This window comes from Odontesthes bonariensis, chromosome 14 (genome assembly GCF_027942865.1).
Source record: "Odontesthes bonariensis isolate fOdoBon6 chromosome 14, fOdoBon6.hap1, whole genome shotgun sequence".
Taxonomy (NCBI): domain Eukaryota; kingdom Metazoa; phylum Chordata; class Actinopteri; order Atheriniformes; family Atherinopsidae; genus Odontesthes; species Odontesthes bonariensis.
Window position 1 is genome coordinate 26,122,706 of NC_134519.1, and position 24,241 is coordinate 26,146,946.

General features: G+C 39.3%; 1 protein-coding gene across 10 annotated transcripts in view; it reads right to left on the reverse strand.

Moving 5' to 3' along the window:
* The window catches only part of ctnnd2b (catenin (cadherin-associated protein), delta 2b), a 150,485-nt gene that overhangs the window by 89,824 nt on the left and 36,420 nt on the right, over window positions 1-24,241 (reverse strand). For 9 of the 10 annotated variants that reach the window (XM_075483775.1, XM_075483774.1, XM_075483769.1 and 6 more), the window contains exon 3: window positions 9,398-9,510. In XM_075483775.1, coding sequence (XP_075339890.1) covers window positions 9,398-9,510 — 113 coding nt within the window. Of the gene's footprint in view, window positions 1-9,397; window positions 9,511-13,247; window positions 13,379-24,241 lie in introns of those variants that run through there. The other variant, XM_075483772.1, reaches the window with a different exon arrangement.

Consider the following 24,241-nt stretch of genomic DNA (forward strand, 5'->3'; position numbering starts at 1 on the left):
ACTGGGCAAACCCGTCAGAGAAAATACAGAACATTTTAAAATCCAATAAAAGAACCAGTCAGCTGACCTCGGGATTATATCATCATTTCAAACTCGTGTTTATAAATAACTGTTATATAAAAAAGGAGACAGTATCAAGTTGATAAAGCAAACTTATGTATGTTTATTGCTCTATTAAGAAGAGGGCCCTCAGGCAAATAGGCTAATGAAAATAGTTTTGCAGCGTTTGAATTATCCACTTTTTCACTCACTGCCCCTCTGTATAGTCTGTCTGCTATACAGAAACTTCATAAGGGGATAAGGTAAAGACAGCTTCAGACATCAGTTGGATACAGGCAATTGTTGCTGTTGCATTTGGAAATGCAAGAACATCTGCGACGCATTAGAGGTCACGGACAACCCTGTGTTGCTATTTTTGGATTAGTAGTGTGTGTTGAAAATGGCATCCCTGTCCAATACAGTGAAATAAATCTCCATAACACATGTTATGCCACGCATGTTTTGACACAAAATTTGATTTACAACAAATTCATTATGAATGAAGTTTGCAGCTAAAGTGTGCACCTCCTCCGTTTGTTAACAGCAGCAAGACAGACCAAAATCTGACTGAAGAAAAATGGACAAAGTAATCTGCTGTCATGAAGCTGATATTAAAGCGCCATTCCAAAAATAAGAAAAAATAAATAAATAAATAAATAAAGTACCAGACCACACAACTGATAGGTGATGGCTCCAAAACCCTCCCATTCAATAAGTTTAAAGTTCTCTTGCAAAGTACAAAGTGAAAACATTTTTCACTTTTTTTCCCCTTGTATTGGTGTCATTAGTTGAAAATACTCCCTCTAAAATGTGTGCTGGAGGTCTATCTAAAAATACACAATAGGTTCATAGATATTTTGTTTAATCAGCTTTCATGTATCACCCTTTCAGACTTCACCTTCCTGTCCAAATATGGTCACAAGATGGCAACGACCAAATGCCAAAAAAATCCAATACTTCAAAACTTGTAATTAACAAACCAGTGGCTGATGTCATTGTGACTTCATCTGTATTCTATTTAAAGCTTGTGGCCACAATGAATGAAGATCTAAGCTGACCACTACATCTGCTGTAATCGGTGATGATATGTGTGGTGCCTTAAATAGTGAATAGATTCAAATAGAAAAACTAAGATTTAAGGACCTTGCTGCACTTGATGTTTTAACCCGTCTTAAGTCCAAACAGTCACTGATCAGTTAAATTCTCATTAGTCATGTAAAACATTACTCATTAACCTGTGAGTGAGAAAGTATCTTCTGTGTCTCTCAGCAAAGCTGCAAGTCTCTGCAAACATCCTTGTTATTGTATCCGTGCTGGGAAGAGAGTCGCATATCTGTGAGTATAAGCTGGCAGCAGAGAGCCCTGACAGCTCCTGGGTAATAGGCCCTTGCTGGGCTCGCTAGACAGGTCACATTTTACTGCCAGACAAGTCGTGGTGGATCTTGCCGGGTACTACTGTCACGGCCAATGCTTATATGTGCAAGCTCACAAACACACACGCTCACTACCCAGCAGCCAGACAAGCAAGCAGCCGGGAATCCGATTAGCAAACAAATGCCAAATGGGCACGGCCAAAAGAGGCAGACAAACAGCCCGGCCTAGGAGGTGGCCATCCACAGTAATGCCACTAAAGCAAAGATATCTATAGCCCACTGGGGATATGTGCTTAGAGGTCCACTTAAATGATTAGAGGAACGTAACCAGAGAGCAGGTTGACAACATGCTGAGAGGTACACCTACAGGGACTCCACAGAGAGAGACTTTCTGGGCTGAGATGCAATTGACTCCTTGTCATATTTCAAGTCTCCAGTTCATAGACAGATGTACAGTAGCTGGGTGATCAAAGGGAACCAAGCACTCTGCAGCTGCTCTAAACCAAAATTGTGCTCCAAGCAAGGTCTGGCACTGACTGATGACAGTGTTTTCATTCTGAACAACCAAACTGTTGAAAACAGCTACAGGGCCTTAAGTTATATGTCTTAACTTCACTGCTGAAGCAACCAACCTAGTGTGTTGATCAGAAAGACAGCCGACAGCTTGAAAAGAAGAGAAAAGTGTTGATGGACGGGATCAACATAATCAACAATAGGAGCAGTCATATGAATGTGAATGTTTGTCCCCTTCTGATATTACTGGTTGGCCAAGGCTTTATGAGTCTGCTACAATCCAAAGATAAATAAGCAAGAACAGTGCAGCTCTTAGCAATTACAGTTCACCTGTAGGATGCATGAGGCATAATCAATCAACAGTGACAGATTGTCTACAGATTGTTTTGAGTTTCTATTGTGGTGAAAAACTAAAGTGTACCTTCGTAAACTCTACAAAATATCTGCCCAAAATGCACTGTACAAGGTTTGGGGAAAACTAAACACAGCATATCAGCACAAACGCCACATCTCAAGCATGGCGGTGGAGGGCTGATGATCTGGGATTGTTTGGTATACAGAGGAGTTCATGGTTCTGTGGCTGCAAAGGTATTCTAGAGTCATCTGTCATCTGACAGCTAAAGCTTGGTTGAAATTGAGTCATGCAACAGGACAATGATCCCAAACACAGCGGCAAACCAACATCAGAATATCTGAAAAAGAAAAGAATCGAGATGTTGCAATAAACCAGTCAAAGTCCAGACCTCAACCTGATTGAAATGTTGTAGTGGATCCTTAACAGACTGGTGCATTAACAGATGTCTGCAGACCACAATGAACTTAAGCTTCACTGTAAAGAAGAGTGGGCCAAAATTCTTCCTCAACAATCTAAGAAACTTATAACATCATACAGAAAATGATTACTTATATGTTAAGTGTTGTGTTTTTTGTTTTCTTTTTAGAAATACTAGATTTTTAAGTGATACGTAATAGAAGAGTAGAGACTTTACAACCAGAGAAGCTTAATAGAAGTTCAGGGGTAAGATATATTAATGGAAATCCATCAATCAATCGAAGAATCATCCAGATTTTAAATCAGATCAAGTATGTGAAACAGCAGCTGCACCACAAACTGACAGATTTTAGTCGTTAATGGGATCAGTGTAACAAACGGGATTGAATTGTGTTTCAGAGGTGAATGTGTGCAATGCAACCATAATCACATGTTTAATCACACATTAACGCAACATATGTCGCACATTTCTTTGTCCAGACACTGTCACAGTGTGAATAATACAGTCACACACCCATGGGTTTGTGCTCTTTGGTGTAATAAAGTAGCAGCATATGCCAGGGCAGACATGGTGACCCGTGGTGACTGATAAAGACCTGAAACAAAGAGAGCTGAACAACTCATTAACACCTCAGAAAGTCCTCATTTTCCACAACACAACAGGATTGGATTTGTGAACTGCCAGCACCCCTGCTGCTGCATGGCCACTCTTAACACTCACATTTCAGTCCATCCATGGCCTAACCTGCCCATCTGTACAGAGTTTTCCACTATGTTAAATGTTTCATTTACTTGTTCTTTCATAGAGATACCAAAGTTTAACTCCGGAAAACTTTGGTCTATGATTGACATTTCGGTTTTCTTGCGTTACCTTTTCTCGACATGTACAAAATGCATTATTTCGTTCAATACTTATTGTCTAACGCCCATTCAAATATGAGATCACACTAAAAAAGTTACATAGCCCATCCCCTACTGTATCCTGATTTTTTATCATAGCACACTGCCAAAACACTTGAAACTGTCACACAGTCATTGTATCATTATAATTTTTACTCATATCTGCTGTACCTCAGTCTATTCACTTCTGGGTGTGGAAATTCGAACATTTAGGCAAATGATCCTCAAACAGTACATTTAATGCTCCGTTTGATTAGTTTTTGAGAGTGAGAGGTAATCCTTTTTTTAATCACCACTAGGGATTGAAAAGGTACGGTGCAGTTTAGCTAAATAGAAACCTTAACAAAAGCCTGCTTCTCTGTAGCCTGCCTGATCAAAGTACAGCAATCTGTTCCATGATTTTACACTGGACTGCTGTTTCCAAGGTCAAGAACAACACAATATACATATTCTTTTATGAGAGTAGCTAGACTATATAGCATACTAACACATCTTTTAAAAGAATGTGTAGATGCAGTGCCACAAGGGGAGGAAATACACTAAAGCTGTGGCGACACTGAGCATGTAATAACGTGCATGTTTGTGGAGCAGCTGCAGCAATACTATTCTTACACTAAAATCAATGAACAAGGTTTCACCTGGTGTAAGGTGAGTGTGTAAGTGGTGTGTGTGTGCCACAACAATCCGCTCTGCAAATGAATGGTATGAGACACTTGTCTCCCTCTGTAGGTTTCCATCAAGGCAACTGACAGTCCTAGCTAGCCAGCTGTTCTATGAGAAATGCTTGCAGAAGTGATGCTAATTCAAAGTACCCCAAAACAACTTTACATGACAGAGAAAAACTATTTGGTCACTACCCAAAATTGCAATCTATCTAGTTTAGTACATGACCACCTAAGCAAATAACAACAACAAACAAAACACTTGCGTATTAGCTTTAATATATCTGAGGTACGCTAACATGCTTGTGTTAACCTAGCTAAAGAAAGAAGGAGTATATAAAGGAAAGGAACAAAAAAGAAAAGCTTCAATCAAACATGTCGTGCATTTAGATTACAAATTGAATCAACTAAAAACCCTAGTTTGAATTTAGCCATAATTCCATCACAGAAGGTTCATTGAAATTTGAAGCATTCACACAGGAAGGCAGAAAGAGTGCGTCCTGACACAAATGGTGTTGCATTCTGTTTTGCCAGCAATTTCAAACTGAAGGCAACAAGACTTTTCTCAGAAATGTTCCAAATTATTGTAGATTACATCATTTATGAATCTGAATATTCACTATGTCATGTTGTTGCATTTTGCCCACAGTCAGCCCTTGTCATCTTTTTGCTTCTCCCTCTGTGCTCAGATGCTGTATCGCAAAACAGCTAAATTGCCAAAGAAATATTGTTCCCAGACAAGTATAGTTAAAACAGGGCCTATGAAGACTAACATCAGTTAGCTTTCAAGTAATTTTCAAACCTTCACACTTTTAAAATCCTGATCTCAAAACCAGTATGTCGACGGACGACAACATTTAAAAAAAAAAACGAAGGTGCTGTGTTTAGACTATTTAACATATCAAATGATTGCTCCGAAAGAAAAAGTTAGAAGGGACAGAAAGTCCTCCTCATTTTTTCCTCTTAGGACCCAAACCAATAATTAGACATCAGGCACATCTGGAGTGTTGCTGCACGTCTGTCTCTCTTGTATGTTTGGAGTGTAACACACTATCGGCAACGATGGAGTCCAAGTTATCTTCAACATGTTAAAATCAGCGTTGTTTTTGTCAGTGAGAGAGCTCACTCAGAGTGGCTGCATAAAGCAGAAGAGGGCACTAGAAGGCAGGAGACATGGTGGCATAAAAAGAAAACAGCTTGTATGTCATACACAATCCCTTCCCATTTGTCATATTTATGTTTTCTCTGAAGAAAACCACACAACAACATGGCCATGGGAGTGAAGGAACTGAAGACCGGCTGATAAAATGGATGCAAGGGAGACCAGGTTTGCATAACCTCTTTTGAAAAACACAAAGAAAACTCATTTAATGTTTCTACGATCACCCCCTTCTACACAGGTGAGCCGTGTCTTTTTGTGTGAGAATACGTTGCACGTCGTGGCCAGCAGTTGGAAGTTGTCTTTGCTGTGTGTTCATCTGCCATTTTGTTTGCACAGGTGCAGGTAACGAGAGGAAACTCGCCTTTTGTTGCCAATAGTTCTTTACATCGTTTAGGTGGATAAGAACCCCTTACAGCCCATGACTTACTTCTGGTTAAAAAAACACAAAAGAAATGTTCTGTTCTCAGTGAATGACGATGGCCGACACATTTTGCACATGCAGCTCATTTACATCTATTAAAGGGGTCTGAAAATCAAGATGATGCATTCTTATTTAAAGCCATGTGCTGCGAAGGAAGGACTGGAGTATTTCTGAACTGATTATCAAATATCATATGCCGCTTGCAGCAAAACTCTGGATGCCAATCACTGAATGTTAGACACTCTGGACTCCAGGCCAAGCAGCATTAAACAAAACTGCACAGAATGGTGGGAAATAAAATGTTTCAGAGGTAATTGAACGATAAATTCTAAACACAAACCTCCAAGGTATTGCCCTGGTCGACTGGTTTGTTTGTCGAACCATTTTTCCATTTAGTAATTACCTCCAAGTCGAAATCAAGTGGATGAACTATAAAAAAAAAACATTGTGCAATCCATGGGACACTACCACTCACTAAATAATAAACCCATCTAATTGAGTTAGCAAGGCTGCAGTATTTGCTCTGCCATTGTGCAGCTGGGTGACAAAGTGGCAGACGTGTTTTTTTCGGACTCCAAACCTCTTACATCCCATCTTGCTGCTGCCCTGAATGCAGCCCTGTGACACAGTTGAAGAGCTAAATACATGCACCAGTTAATTAGACTGCTGAATGAATCAGTTTTAGACCATCTTCCTGTTCTTTCTTGGTCCATCCCTCAAATTGAAATGACAGTGACAATAGAAGCAGATGAGTAATTAGTTTGAGACAGACAGAATCCCTGCTCACTTAAGAGAATCAAAGAAGAATAAAGATGATGGATTGCCCAAGTGTGTTTATGTGCAAGTATGGTAGAGGGGTTGAGGCAGAAACAGAGCGTGGGGCTTTAATCGTGTTACACTGTCCTGAGAGGCAGACTTAAGTATATTACCACTATTGTGTCAAGTGTGCTGTTTTCACATTGGGGCTGGTATAGAATGCATTGACTGAATTGTACGGGCTCAGAGCAGACAGCAGACTGATGCCCTAACTCAATCAGCAGCAGATAATATGACAATCATTTCACATTGTGCACAGTTTTCTTCCTCTTATCACAAATAAATAAGAAAGCTCTAAACAGAAGAATAGGCTCCTGCACATTATTACATTTTTTTTCATAGCTGCCATTGCTCTTTTTAATGGACAAATTAAAATGTCTCTCTTTTTCTGTGCTGTCAAACCTGAACGAAAACTTGAGTTTAATTCAAATTACTATCGGCAGCTACTTTGAGTTGGCACATTAATGAAACACTGAGTACTTTTTTCATGGTCTACAGTCCAGGTTTATGTGTTTCTCATAACCTCTAATACAGGTTATATAGTGAATCACTTCACATAATCATTTCAAATATACATTATGTCTCTTAAAATCAGATGTCAATTTAGCATTTGGTTTTAAATCCTTTCAAGCATCCATTTCTCACACACCTCCCTTCTCTGGTGCAATATCTGCCAGTGAGGTTTTGACAGTGAACATAGAGCGAGGTTCTAAAAATGACTGGACTGAGCAACGTGTTAGACAAAATGACAACCTAATAGCTCCCCATCTTTGTCACCGCCCTGTTGTTGTCCCGCATGTTTAATTTGAGTGGCCAAGAGAGATATAATAATAGTAAGATCTGACGACAGCGAGCATGTGTACCTAAATGAGGTCAGCTTAAGTGAACATACTGTAATTATGAGATTGAAGTGGTATAAAAACCTGATGAGTAAATGTGGCTCCACGTGTTGCTTACCACCTGAAATTGGTAGATTGAACATTTCTTATGAGACAAAGATGTTTTCAAGAGGAAAAAAAACATCTAGTTCACTAAAATAATCTTACATCTACTCTCTATCCAGCAATCAACAAAGTTCCATGGCCACGAGTGGGGTTAACTAGCTGGCATTATTAGCAATACACTAGCTTGGTTTTCAGTTTTTCAAAATTGCAAAAATCATCATGTTCATAACACTTATAAATGAGAGGACCAAGGAAAATGTGAAAAGTGTCACTTGAGGTAACAAAAACAACAACATTTTTGCCAGACAATGCAGTGGCTCTCAGATACGAGGTGTTTTAGGCCCTTTCGGCTCTTTGTTTTGTTTTGACAGCTTCCACCTTTAGTGCAGCTTTAACTCACAGTAAACCGAATTTCAAACCCTTCTGGGTGACTTTTTGTTCTCGGCATTACAAATAAACCAAAAGTTTGGTGGCTGCCTTGTTCAGAAAAGCAAGGAAAAAGATTATAGTCACTGAATACAGCCAAGCAATTAGCAGCCAAGGATTATCCTCCTGCACTGTTGTTAAGACAGATGAAAAAGAAGATGACTTATCCATCTATTCACTGTGAGTGTGTGAGTGTGTGTGTGTGTGAGTGTGTGAGTGTGTGTCTGAGACCTTCAAATGTGTAATTTGGCATGTACGCTTCCTAACAATCACTGAATGTTGGAAGTGAAATAATGACTGATATTAACCTTGCTGCAGTGGGTCGCATTTTTACTAAATCAGACTTTTATTACAGAACTTTTATTACAGGAGGACCATTATTTCCCTTTGTCTGACCAATTCACATTTTAGTATGAAGCCTTGTTGTTTTGTTTTCATTCCCGTTTGCCCTTTTTGAACTGCTGCATTTTGCTGTCAACAGAAACTCAACACTTTTGTTTCAAATTGAAAGCCCTCTTGCATCCGGCTGGCCAAGAATAATCTCGACTTTTTAACGGGACGTTTTGTGAAAGATTTGCAGGGATACCATATGTGGCAACAGCTGGACAGGAGGGAAGAAGGACACAACAAAGTGGAACAGAATGACGGAATCAAATGCCACTGTTGGGTCACTTTGAACACTGTAAAACACTGAGTATATGTTTAGCAAATAACCTTAAGCCATACAAATATACATAATGATTAATACATGCTTATTACTGTATAACACAAGCACCAGTGAGGTTTTCCAGGCCTGTAAATGGCCACCTTTTTTTTTTTTCCTGGAAATATGGGAGAGGTATACAAATAAGATATCAGCATAGCTAAAATTGCTGAGCAATGAACAAATACAAATTTGAGCACCACAAATACACACTTTGACTGCATTATGAAACACCACAATTCGCTGTTTGAATTTTGGCTTTGAATCTGAGCTTTGAGCAATGACCCGGAAAAAAATGGACAACATTAGTAGTCTGCTGAAGTAGATATGGGTAAAAAGAAAATATGTCAGTCCATGTTGCCGATCTACTCCAGTTAGTGTGTGGAAACTGGACAGTGAACGAGATCTGGTGCGCCACACAAATGCGGAAGTGTTTCTTCTCGAGTTCAAAAGCAAAGTAAAACAATTTCAAACTGTGATTTCCAGCACACATCAAGGAGCGTAACTCTAATGTGACCAGCTGTAAAGCCAGTCACCTGCAAGAGCACAGCTGACAGACACACAGCAAAAATGTACAGAAGAGGATCCGACAGGTGCGAGAAGCGCGTGCGCACACACACACACACACACACACTCACACACATACACACATACACACATACACACCTGATGCTAGTCATGCTTCCAGTCTCAGAGCCAAGCTTGCATCTCTCCAGCTGACTGGCAACAATTTGTCGTTCGGCTTCCAGCTCCCTGGTGAGACGTTCAAACTGCAACTCCTGAAGAGAGAAAGAGAACGTGTCAGAAGAATCTGTCTGTTTATTTCCCGTCACATTTACAGCCATCCTGAACATTATTTTGGCTGCGTTGTCTCAGACACATTTTTAATTGTTGTGAAAGAGACTTTGCGGTCTGCGGTGGGAAAACATGCCAGATATCATTGTGTCTGCCAGTGTCATATTGCCAGATATTCACAGAGAAGAGTTTGACATGTTGCAAAACTGTGACAAAAGCCGAAAAGTGACATTTGCTATTCTGCCACTGACCAAGCTCTGGCACACATGAAAGTTTGAGGGATTTAGGAAGTAGATATATAAATTTTTTCTACTTAAAGTGACAGGCTCTAGTGAAACCATCTATACAATGGCACAGTATGGATTATCTTGTCATTCCAATGAGCTTGCTGATGTGAGGGGATTGATAGAGAAGGCTGTCTGTCCTGTCACCCTTGTTAATGACTCGATCTGAAAGTGCAAACAGCAGAGTTAACCCTATCATCTCCCAAGGCTATAAAATGTCCAAATGATTCCAAGTTTATATCGCGCAAGTAACATTTTAAACAAATAGAATAAAATGAAAAAGTGTTTAACTGGAGAGATGATGAAATACAAAGATCTCTGTTGATTGACGATACATCTCGAAAAGGGCAACCAAACAGGGGCTTGACCCGAATCTCTGCACATTGTCTGAAGATCACGTGTGAAAATGGCTTAAATCTCAAACTGACTGCTATTAAATCTTTGCAGAAGAAAGACCACAAGCTCACACAACTCAAGGAGCTTCAGTCAAGCTTCAATTCAAAGAAAAACAATGCAGCAGCATGATGAAAATAATAACGGTTTTGTCTCTGCCACAAAAGAGAAACATGAGTGGATGTCTACATGCCATGCCTTATGATTCAGTCATGATTAAGCGATCTTTTTCCATTGCATTTCAGTGCAATTACAATAGGAGCTGTTGGAATGTGTGACTATCCTAGGTGTGGTCTATACTAGAAGGTGTGATGCCAATTTTATTAGACCACTTGGGAATTTTGATCAAATCTATGATGTACATTTTCAAATACAGGAAAACTGTTGCTCTTAAATCACATCTGTGTGGTACTTAAAAACAAATATTTTCCCTTGGGTTGCTCTGGGAAGAAGATCAATTTTTTGATGGTTGATTTATATGTGATGAACAACCACTAATTAGCTGTTGCACACAAACAAAGCAGCATCTGATTAGAATATTTGCGCCTGCTGCTGAAGATAATTATAACAGATTAAACTAAATCAATTTGATCAATTTATGCCCAAAAGATTCAACAAACATTAACAAAAAAATAAAATACAAAAAGCAAACAAATCGAATTGGCTGGTGGAGTATTTCAAATCGAGTGGAAAACAGAGTGGTTCTCCTCTTGGTTTCAGAGGTAGGTTTTATTTTTCAAAACCCAAAGCCTCGTCAGATCAGGAGATACGGGGAATCATTGTATCCAAGAACACACCAGAGATTACTCACACATAAAACCTTTGATTGTTAAAGCAAAATTAAGTACATCTTTTAATTCCCGGTTAGCCTCACAGCATGATCGTGGTAATAAAACGAGACGTTGTGGCTCCATAATGGAAACAATCAACTAGAAAAACTGGGTTTGAGTCTTACACTGCATGCAAAAATCAAGCCTCAGGATGGGTACAGAGGCTGTCAGTGAAAATAGTTTCTATTACAGCTGGAAAAACATTGCACAATGTCAGCATCTGTGAATGGCATCTCTTCACATCGCCTGTACAGCTTGGCCTTCAACACAAAACATCAAGATTAAACTATATTGAATAACGTTCAAGAAGACTGGTGAATTTCAGAAGCATATTCAATCAGAGGAAGCCCGAGTAAATTTGAACAGCTCAGATGGGGTAGGGCATCTTTGGCATGAACTTGGTCAGTCCTGCCATGTTGAAGGCATGGTCCAAAGATTGAGAGTGTGATGTGCATGAGAGCAAAGGTGTTGAGGAGATGATTTATGAATGGCGCCATAAATGCCAGGGGATATATCCCAAAATACTGGCTGGTAAAATGGCTCCCAATCCCCAGATGCTTAGCAGAGAAGGAATTCTCCAATATGTTAACAACCCGAGACCTACCGGGAGAATAACACAAAGGTATCTAAAAACAGACAAAAAAGCGAAAAATATTATCTTGCTAAATATGTCACCCTGCTTTAACCCAACAGAACACCTTTTGGGTTTTTGACTTCAGTGTTTAGTTACAACCGCTGGGCCTGGATTTTGAATAAAGTAAATCCTAACTGTTGGTAAATTATAAACAAGAAAAAAAACTAAACTAAACATTAGTAATGCAGTTACTGTAAGGTGATACAATTGGATTTGACATGGGTGTAATACTGCACTTTGCAAAATTCTATGCTGTAAAGTAAGAAGTTCCATCTGTCATTCTTCCTGAATCAGAGAAAGACTACAGTTTCTGGGTGAACTATATATAACTTATACAATATTTTGGCAAGAATACGGACCCTCGGGAAGCTTCTAGCTAAATTATACCTCATACATTCAGACAGCAACTACATATCATTAGTGCATAAAAAAGTGCATAAAAAGGCTCATGGCACAGAAACTGTCAGATAAGCAACCAAACTTTTGAAATTGTCTCAACAAAAGAAAGAAGGAAAGTCAGTTCTCCTTATATTTACTTGCACAATGTGTGTCTTTTGGCTAAGAATGCTTCATGGAGTGCTGGTTTTGGGGAGCTGTAACTCTGATACTGCCTGAGGCAACTCCAGGCTTCCCACCATAATAATACAATTTGATTATAATGACTCATTAATGTAATAAGTTCACAAATCAGATTGCATGTTTCACTGTAATTATGCACCATCTGCCCCACACCAGTATTAACTGGGTAAATAGGCAGGCTCAAACACGAGCACATTATATCCATGTGCACATGTGCAAACGGAGACACATAAATGCATCTGCATGGATTCTGCACTGCACGCACGAGGACACACGACTGCAGCAGAGTCACTGACAGTGACAGGTTATAAAAAGCTTCCCACAGACTCCATGACAAAGTTAAGTCCTTTGTGCGACTGTAAAATGTCATATATAGTCTACTGTGAAACACTGAATTTAACTTCTTGGTGCAGTGGCGGAGGGGAAAACGCTGCACCAGTCCGTTGATGTTAAAATGCACAGTGATGCAAGGTCTTTAAAGTGCGAGTACTGTTTAACAATGAGCGCGGCACGCAGTCTCTCCTCTGTTTACATGGACGTGTTTGCCGTGCATTGAAAATGAGGAGAATATAGCCACTAAAGATCATTTGTGAAATTTGGCTCAGAGTGGGTCTTATTTCCTAAGCTGATAATAAATTATGTTTGAATTAAAGGAAAATAAAAGCGATTACCACCAATCTTGTTAGCACGTAGAGTCTAAAATCAATCACTACAGTATTTGTTGAAGTTTTAGCAAGCAGCCAATCAGCCACTGGAAGAACACTGATCATTTCAGTGTGTATGATCACATCACTAAAAAGCTTCAATCCTCTGATGTTAAGCCAAACCAGCCACTGGTTACGGAGGCAGTTGAAAGCTGATTTTCCTATTTGCATCTCAAACGCTGCTCCGTGCAAGAAAACCAGCATGTTTTCCTCTGTGTGAGCAGACTTTTTGTGCAACCAAATCAATCTGAAACCCCTTAAACAGCTGATGTAAAGACCAAGAAGAAAGAAACCTACTTTGAGGCAACATCTCTGTAGCAGATGAAGGAGAATATGTGGAAGAAGTTTTTTCCTTTTTTTTTTTTTTGTTTGCTTGTTTAGCTGAGACAAATAACGAGAGACTGAGGCTGACCGACTAGCTTCATGGCGAGCCGTGAGAATTCAGATGTAAGTCTTCTTAAAAGCAGCAGAACAAAAGCGATTGCTCCCTCCTTCTAACCCCCCCTCCAACCTCCCAGCCCACCCCCTACTGCCCCTCCGATCTCTGCTCCCTCCAATTCAGAGCTGACATGCAGACACCTGTTACTGCAGAAGGAGAGGCAGGAACTGTGATGGAATTCATCTCGTAAAAAAAAAGAAGTGCTGGTGAGAAATGGCAGAAAGAGAAAATGTAAAGAAAGAAATGGAAGCTGTGAGGACACATACCTTCACATGGACCATGCTTCACAAAAAAAAAAAAAAAGGAAAAAAAAAAAGCACAAATTCACAAAGTATCCCGCTTTTCTGTGCTCCTTTCTGGTCAAAAAGCAACAGCAACGCGCCCTCACCCTCCTCCAAACACTCATCTGTCCGGGGTCAGAACACAGCAAGTGATAGAGAGATAGAGAGGAAGACATAGAGACTCAGAGACTACAAGTGTCACTTGAGCTGACTGCAACTCAGCCCCCCCCCCCCCTTCTCTGTCTCTATGTCTGTGTCTTTCTCTCTCCTTCCTCAGGGGCCATGAAGCACACACACACACACACACACACAAACACTGGCTGTTCACTGAGGCACAAAGGTCCCCATGGCAACGGAGCATTTAGAAGCCCCGTGGCATTATTTATGCAACGTTGCATCACAATGTGCCCTCCCACCGGCCGACCCTGGCAAAAAAGCCCGCCGTTTGCCAATCACTATCTGCCTTTCACTCTACCTCCTTCTCTGTCTAGTTCTTTCTGACCAGACCATCTGTACCCCTCCGTACCACCTCCCTCCCCCTTCCCCTCATCCACCATCATTGAAAAGCAAAGAAGTGTTTTGAAGAAAAGGGGGAGAATCGAGAGAGACTGAAAATGGATTTGGAATGGTATGGAGGGAGGCCCATGCACATAGTCAAAACAGTAGACTCATGCCCACACAAACACACTGACACACACACGTGTTCTGCCTCAGTAAAATTCTATGGCCTGAATCGGGAAGCGAGGAGTCGCTATGGTGGCCAAGGGCACATTAGCTGGATAGAGCAAATAAGTGCTGCTCTTTAAACCGTGGACATTTGTGTGAGATGTTTGTTTGGATTAGCCACTAACGTTACATGGTTAGGTTCTAAAGTACATTCTTTTTACAACGCAACTGTCATAAACATGGACATCAATTTCAACATGGTCTACGGCCGAATGTCGACTTTGTATATAAGGGCCTTAAAAAGTGATCCCTATACAAAAGTAACTGTGTTTTACCATAAATTGTTCTACAGAGTAACTTTCTATTCAAATCCAGCATCTAAGTCAAGTTGAATCATCTCCAGAGAAGGGATGAAACAAACCAATGGTCAGTATGAATGATATTAAGAGCTATAACCTTACAGAAGGACAACCATTGGTGCAGCATTCCACATATCAGGACATTATGGTAGCATGATCACACAAAAGGTACTCATCGTGAAAATAGATTGCTGAAAGATACCTGAATAATTCAAGACCACAGGAGACAAAATCCTTTGATCTGATGAAATCAAGATTTGAATATTTCCAACATTTTGTACGGTGGAATGTCCCTTTTCAAACGTGTTTAACAATGTGAAGGCAGCATCATTCTGTGGCATGAATTTCCAGAGGCTTGGCAGAGAGTCATACTACAGGCAAAGATGGATGCAGAAATTTATAAAGTAGTAATAGTTTATCTAAAATGTACACTGACACAGGAAAACAACCTGACACATACAGTGCCACCAAGAAAACACAAGAGCAGCATCAGGAATACTGTGTGAATTTCCTGGAGTGACCTAAGCAGAGTTTAGACCTTAAAAGGGCTGTGTACTGATGCTCCTTATCCGATCCGGGTGATCTTAAATCTTTCTGCCAAGAACAATGGGAGACACTTTCAAAGGAAAGGTGATCCATAAAGTGACTGAATGCTTATGTAAATTAGATGTATTTTTAATAAAAATGGACAATGTAAGTTTTTCTCTCTGTACTTTATGCTAGAGCTGTTTTCCAAATAGCCCTCATAAGAAGGAATGCTAAGCATAAAACAAAAAACAAGCATGCACAAGCATCTCTTACCCAGATACAGTCTGCCTCGAAATCTGAACCCATGGCCTCTCAGCAGACACCAGTTACGCCGTAATGTGCCAAAAAGCCCCTTTTCTCATTTTTCTCCCTTATCCAACTTGTTCACTCACCCTCTTTCTGAGTGGCACAAACTAAACCGACAATTACATGACAACAGATATACTTTGTACATGCAAAGCTCTAGTCTCTACTCATTTCTTTATTCAAATTTCAATAGGCTCAGCTTACATGGCCCCTGTGCTGCATCTGCTGGATTTAATGCACAGCATTTCTGAGTGGAGCTCAGACTGAGGGAGTAGGGAAACTGACGGTGGGGCCTCACCAGGGTTTACTGACCAACTGGGCAACTGTAGATTTAATCCATTTTACTTACTCAAGCTCTACATAATTTGATTTATCGCAAATTTGTCTGAATTTTGTTACACCGAATGCCAGCTGCACATATTCTTCCATCAAAAATCTTGCTTCACATCCTAAACTTGCTTGAATTTATTGTGTGTTGAGGAAAGACCGCATTGAACAACAGTGAAAAACATGAATGTGTTTCGGTCACCGTGATAGGTATCAACAAAACGAGCAAATCTTCATATCGCTGACGCTGATATCAGTGAATTTTGGACAGTATTATGTACAAATCAACAGATTTTTTTCTTCAAATGTTATTTTCATGTCAATTGACAACATTAACATATGACTGCTTTCCACGTGTGTGTGTATGTGATCATGAATAGCTTAAAAAGCCATTTAGGGAGAAGTACAACAATTAACTATGTCTTAATGACAGGGTTCCACTCAAGTTCTTGTCAGCTGATTGCATTGCTAAAGATTAGCTCTGATCTTAGTCTCTGACTGGAGAAAGAGGGTGAGAGAGAGTCAGAGCATGGTGTCACGGGCTTACAGGACCATGCTGGCCCCTGAAAGCCCCATTGAATATATTACTAAAATGTAACGAATGACTGGAGGACAGTTAGGGCTGCATGAAGAGTAGATTTGGATCATGTGTTCCATAGCTGTAGCAGCCTCTCTCTTCCTTCCAGTATAAAGTGGTCTAATTGGGCCCTGTGGTGCCCGCCTGGCATTTAGAAGTTTTAGACTTGGGGGGGGTTGCTTTCTATGAGAAAATGTCACACTGGCTGTATCAGTTAAAACCGTGTACTTTGGGGCTTTTGTTTCAGGATGGAAAAAGTATTAGGTACAGTAAGTCCATTTGATGACAAAGCTGTCCCAGAGAGAGAGAAAGACGAGTTAATATGAGAAGATGTGTTGATAGATGTGAGCGAGGTATGGCGGGGATGAAGATGTAAAATGAAGTGGAAGGAGACTGCAGAGATGGAGACAAAAGATTCAAGCAGATTGAGCTCTCCCCAGAAACTACACAAAAAGTGTCCATCTAGAAGCATTTGTCTCATTTGGCGCTAGCTACAGCTGGCTTATTTTTGTTTTACACACTTCTGTTTTTTTATGGACACGTTAAGGGAAACAAATTATGAGCAGCGATAAAATATTCAGGAATCTTTGTCTTCGTTTGAGTTTATGATGCGACAAAATAGAAAAAAGTGTTCAGACAGTATCAAGGTGAAATTTACTCACACTGCAAGCATGCTGAAAGCTCAAGAACTGACAACTCATGCTTTATCTGCAACGGATGAACACATGGCCTGTTTACTGGCTCTTACAATTTTGCAGGGCGATAATCAGAAGGGAGACATGGAATTTAGATGGATCATTCTGTGATGGTTATTTTCCTTAATGGTCTGGGAAGCAGTGCGTGAGCCAATCTTGAGCAAAATATTCAGGAACAATCTTTAAATACACATTCAGTTTAATGAAGTCTTCATTAGTGAAGTTTTCCACAGTATTTTTGACACATGACCGTGGCACACAGCTGCTGTCATTTATAGCAATTACAATCTTAGAAGCGGATGTTGTAAAAACTAATGAATAATGAATGTGAAGCTAAATTTGACTTGAAAAAATATCACTGCTGCTTTGGTCTGTTTAGTTTTACGTTCAGTTACGTACCCCTTTTCATTTTTCCACTTCACTATATCAGCCTTTTTGCTACTCTAAAAATATGCGTATGCGTGGTCTGAAGAATGTGTGCAGTGTGCACATCATCGCATATTCTTCCTTTATAAATACCAGTTTACACTTGACAGCAGGAAAAGTCATTTGCATGTTTTTTTTGTGTAAGCATAAGTTATATATCCAGCCCCTGATGTTTTTGTTTTGCTCTCTTTGTATTGTGTGGATAAGAATCCATGTGTACAAAGCTAACATTATCAGTCATGTAATCAATTAATTGAAAGATCTTCTCTGATAAATCACTTTGATCAAATGGCTCAGTGAGGAATGATTATCTTTGGTTTTTGCCTCTGCTCGACAAAGATGGGGAATATGTCACCTTGGATTTAAGGAGATTTTGTTGATGATAATGAATGATGATAACAGCGGTTAGCACCTGCCCTACCTGCGTGTAGTTTGAATCAACCAGAGGTGATGGTGGATAAAATAAGCCTCACTTACAGTTTTTATTGTGAAATTATGTCATTCTTGAGAGCCATCCTGCTAACCAATTGAGATGATGTCCTTTTGGCAATTAAAATGACTCATTTATTTTGAGTGTATGTCTACATTGGCAATTAAAATGACTCATTTATTTTGAGTGTATGTATACATTGGTATTTAGCTTAGCCTGCAGACTGCAATATCAAAAGAAAATAAATAAGGTTATTCACTGTGGAATTTCTCATACATGTGTTTTTCATTGACGTCAAAGAGATGAGTCTAGCACAGAGGACACGCTTTGATCAAGGACGGTTGTTAATATGCACATTGTGTATGTGGGAGAGGCAACTTTAACGCCAGCCAAGAGCAGCTGGAGACTACAAATGATTTAGTCTTTCTTTACAGCAAGTTTATACCTCATGCCATTTACACTTTGGTACCTGTATTCAGCTGAAATTTAGCTTTACTTTGTTTATGTAAAAGTAACTGGAACGTCAGTGAGCGATAAAATAAGCTGTGAATTAATATGTTTTATTGTCCTAAAAGAACCAGTGCAAGAATGGAACATTTTGGTATAGCTGCTTGAGACCTTGAATTAAACAGTTCTGGTTAAGTTTTGAGATCAGAACAACTCATCTTAAAAAAGCTAATCAATGTTTCTCCAGTACATAAACTAGAATGAAAAATTTGAATGCAAAGGATATTTTCATGTGGAAATGGTAGGAGAAGAGGGAAGAAAAAGTTTTCTATAAATCCTCTGTGCTCTTTCATGAATGAGCTGATATCCCAGCTCCAGCCATATTGCTGCATTTTTTGTCGTCTTCATTTGCATGTAATGAAATAATCAACATCTACTGCTAGACTTATGCTCAGACATCAAGTTTGATATCTCGTCCATCACACTGTTAGCCATCTGCTCCTCTCTCTGCATAAGGTCTGGAGCGCTACACTCAACACACACACACACACACACACACACACACACACACACACACACACACACAATGTGTCAATCCCCAGTTACCAACTTTTTCTCACTTGGTACCAGAGGAAAACTCAACAAAAAGATTGAGCTGCCAATTGTAAAATCCCCTTGGTCATTCATGGGTAGACCCGTAATGAACTGCTCTGCCTCCGCTGTTGCTGCATTCCGCTTCAAACTGAATACAGTCTACATTCATTTTGAAAGACACATGCATGCAAATATTCCTCCCCCAAAAGCCTTATTCCCAAGAGCAACAGTTAGAATTTCTAATTTCATATAACAATTGCTGGCATGCAGATGGGGTTAAGCAACACAGAAGCAAATACAGAAACTTTGGAAATGATTTTGCTTCATTCTCTAAGTGTGTTGAACAGCTTTCAACTGAAAACTCAAATTTGAGACAATAAGAGCTAGTTTTAACTTGACAATCACGTTAGCAAAGCAACAAGCTGTAAAATCTATCAACTGCAAAGCTACTGCCAGTTTCAGAGGAAAAAAATGTAAGTAAAAATGGTAAATATACTGTTGTCTACTTTGGTCTGTAAATTATAAAGCCATTTACTAATGATTCCAGTTGTAAATTAGTGATTAACATTACTTTAATGCTCAATGCCAAGCTAAAGGGTGAGTTTATTCATTCACCTTCACATCCAAAATAAGCAACCTATTCTCATTCACATTGCATCCAATGTTGCCAATTTTTTATAGGCCATTAACATTTAAGATGTGCGCAAGGTTTTTCTTTGGCAATATTTGACACCAAGTCAGATGCAGTATTTCACCTTTTGAATAAGCAACTAAGTATGCATAAAGGGTTTGAGAGGTGGTGATATAGGTCTTGGAGATTTTGGTTTGACTCTTGTGTGAGACTGTTGTATTTTCAGTTTCGCTCATACGCTTTTGTGCAAGAACTTCAATAATGTAAGACCGAGGTCATGGTTTGGTTTTTAAATAGGCACTTTAACAAGGGAAATCTGTACACAACAGATGGGCATCCTGACAAAGCACCAATGAGTGATTAGGTGGGTATGAGACTGAGCTTAAATATGAGAGATATTGACATATTTCTCCGATGGTGCACTGGAGACTTTCTTTCACTACAAAGCACTGTAAAGACTTTCCGAAACACCAATACTATGGCAGAGATGAAGGGAGAGAACACAATCCTCCAAAATCCCTAATAATGCAAATAATTGGCTCTTCTTTTTACTGCACACCCCCTTGTGAAAGAAATAAAATAGAATAAAACATTTAATCCACTTGAAACTTGAAACAACTTGAATATCTAACTCTAGTGAGAACTATGAGGAGATCTATATTTGGTAACTTAATGAGTTAGCCAATGCTAAACAAATCTTAATTAGTTCCTAATAAGCAAACGAAAGAGTTGCAGTGAGTTAGAAGAAAAGTCTTTTATTCTCACAAGGCTGCTGAGCAATAAGTAATAAAAACAGCCTAATGAATTATCTGCTCTAATGAATTAGAATTAATTTTATGTTCTTCCATATACCACAAATCATTAGTGTATAGGAAAGTTTATATTTGGAGACTTAGAATGTGTTAAGTGTATATTTTCCTTTATGTAAAGACAAAGATCAATCAAATGTTCGACAGATTTTATAATGAAGTGTCTGTGTGTAAAGCAACGAACAAAAAAGAAAATTAGTTGTACAGTGAAAATTAAAGTATAAATTAATCTCCCTCGAGAAAAACTGTAGTATAAGTTCATATGATTCACATTTACGACCTACGAGAATCTATTTCAGCTGCGCTGCCGATCAAAATGAACAAATGAACATTTTCACTGAGCACCATAATGTATAATGATTGTCCAGGGTTTGGAAAGCTAAAGAAACATTCACATTTTGCCTTAAAAACTCTGATATGATAATCATACAACAGCCTTGGTGGTATCATTTTTTTCCTTCCCTAATGAGGCAGACTTAAACAACATCTCTTTTTTCCAACTTGTGTTTCACCCCCGTTGAAACTTCTAAAAACACTGCAGGAGGTCATGTTTTCCTCATGTGAGAAGCTGAAAGCTAAATGCATAGCTTGAATGAACAAAATGTTAATATGAAAGCAGTAAAAATGGTGACTTACCAAGAATACTGAAGCACAACTGATTTGCATCTGTTATTTACATAAAACATGTTATGACATATTATGTTAACATACATATTTTAACAGGAGATTTCAGAGATGTGTATGAATAAATAAATAAATATCAAATACATTTTGTGTAAATCAGTATTTTTCTTCTGCCACAAAATCCCACAAAAAAAGCTAAAAAGACAAAGATAAAAATGGACTACTCTACCCAACAGCATGAATCGATAGAGACGCAAGTAAATGTTTCAATCATGGAAATACATTCCAATTAAGTGTATCAAAAATTAGAATGGCATCCAGTTGTCCTTTGGATATTTCAGTCAAGGCAAAAGTGACGGATGAGGCAAGCGAGAGACGTTGCAAATGTGCAAGGAGAGACTGTTTTCTGCACCTGATGAGAGGGGTTGACTCAGAATATGAAATGTGATATTAACTTGATTTAAATGATGAACTTTATTTCTACAGCTGCCTGAACTGTTTATGCACTCCTGATTGTACACCTGCTTTTCACAGATGTTGAGTTTAACAAGCGTTCCCTCTCCACATTGGTCCAGCAGTTATGTTTGATCAGGTGCAGCTGCTATTTTCGCATCATTTTCGCTATCTCCTCTATATCAGGCCTCCAAAGAAAACCTCCACGAACATGCAATACTAGCCAATGCACAACATAATATTCAGCTGTGCTGCTTTTTTTTTTATCTAATATGGATCATCTCCTTCTGATTGGATGACTATATCTGAACTGTATTATCAAATGTTACAAAGCTACAAGCAAAAGACAGCAAATCAATACCTAGTGCCACTTTCACTGTCTGCCACTGAATAAGACAATGTGTCAGATTTCTTTTTTCTCACATCAGAATTAAACATTTTTAGACTTCACACTGAGCTTCCCTCAATATCAGACATGGTGACAGCAGAGATGATGAACTATATGAAGACAAAAGCTGACGGATGGGATAAATACAACACTGAACGGCTAATCAATCTCGTGTGGGTAGAAGGAAACGGTGAAAGAACAGCAGACAGAATCTCCTGATGTGAGTCTGGGCGGGCAAAAGAAGCCGAGTCTGTGTTTGTAAGTGTGCATCAGGCTTTTTCTTGGTCTCTCGTGTCTGACCCCGTCTTCATGAACTGAACCAAAAAGTAAGCTTTGTTGTGTGTGTCTTTATTTGCGCTCCCTGCCTAAAATAATACTCACCTGTTTTCTTTTGCTTTATAGCCCGGTAACAAACGCTGGCACCCACCCAAACACTTTGAAAAATTACACACTGCAAAAACAAGTATTAAAGGAAATGACAAATGGCTGCTTTGAAAAAGTAATAACTTCACCATGGTGCAGGAGCATGAAATATAACAAATAGAGCTCGCAGAGGATGGAGATGGAGGAGTGAGTGAGGACCGATCTATTCATCTTTACTCTTGCCAAACAGTATACGTTCTCATCAGAAGGCCATTATCCTGCCCCAGACCATCATGTGGAAGTTTCTGGGTGTGAGCAGGCATGGTCTAGTTTCTGATTTCAAAGCTGCGTCTCTTGAAAATATTTTCCATCATACAGTTCATGCAGTTACGGAATGTTTCTTATGACTAATTTAGGACAGAAAGTACTGAAAACCCTCAAGCTTGGTGCAGCGTAGAGTAATGCTTCCCCTTCCCCTCCTGTTGATGCAAGCAGTCAGTCAACTGTGTAACATGGCTTAAGGAGGCCACCCCCCTCACCATCTTTTTTTCCCCCCTGTTCGAAAAAGACCAATTAAGCTGTCTGAGAATTTTGCAGTTTTTTAAGACATTAATAGCACACAGATTTCTATAGACAGTCTTGCTATGAGGTAGATAACATGGCTAATTAATGAGCTAACATCAGCTAGCTACCCTACTAATGCAACTTCAGAGCAGAAAAGCAGATAACATCAGCTGAAAAGTACTAATTTTGCAGAAATTTATTTTTATTTTTTTTAATTACTTTAGTAGCCTATTATGATTACATTTAGCATATATCACTTCTATACAATTGTTTACACTCACTTTCATTGTGTACAACTGTTTAAAATCACAACAATTTTTAAAATGGCAAGCTGGCTCTCTGGTGGTTCATTCTTGGAGATTTAATCCCTGTACAATGAAAGTGTGTGATATTTTTTCTTAGGGTTATCATGCCGTCCGAATGTCCGAACATTGGCCCACGCCTTTGTGTGTGTTTAAGTCTACTACTTTGATCACTTCAGGAATATTGTGTTAACTCAGATGTAGGTTTGTGTAAAAAAAACATGCAGGATTCATACTTTCTGCTACTTTCACTGTCACTTGCTATCTTTCGCTTCAGAAAACTTCCGCTGTCATTAAGGAAGATTACTTCATTCACATAATATGCCTCAGACATTGTTACTCATGATCAAAACCTGGCACCATCATTACTCACACCGCCGCCCCAACTGCCTTCAATTTAGTTGGTAATTCAGATGGATTTTGTTTGCAGCTATCGCAGCCCTTAGGCTTTGGCCCCATGAAGCGAGGAGTATGTGCTGCAGAGGTCTGAAAAGATCACTTTTTTTTCCTAACAAAATTCCTCCACATTTTTTACAGTCCAGACTTCTAGTGTTCGGTCCCAACTGTTACTGACACACATGAGACAGTTCAACAGATCTCTAACAGCTCCCTCTGGAGCCTCAAAGGGCTTCATACAAGTGCAGCAGTACTCCCCTCGGAGTCCTCCCCAAGATCTGTAAACAGAATCTAATGTAAAATTTAGGTTTAAGCACATAATGGGATATCACGCTGACATATTTGCAAATCTGTTTTGATTTTATTTCATACTTATTGGTACTTATCCCAGTGCAGAGTAAGCCTGTTAAAAGTAGTTTTAAATACTGCAGTGTTGTTGCTCTTGGGGTGACAATGTTGGCCCATCTGTTCAACATTTTGGTCCAGATTAAAAATGTGTGGACAACTGCTGGATGGATTAACATGAAATTTGGTGCATTAATGCCCTGCAGTTGCTAAAAACATGATGAGTCTGGCACTCCCTGTACTTTTGACTCAGTCACCAGCATGTCCAAATTCCAATGGACAAAATGCTTCCAAAGCTCATGTAGCAAAGTGACACAAAGTAGCTGTTAGCTTAGCTGGGC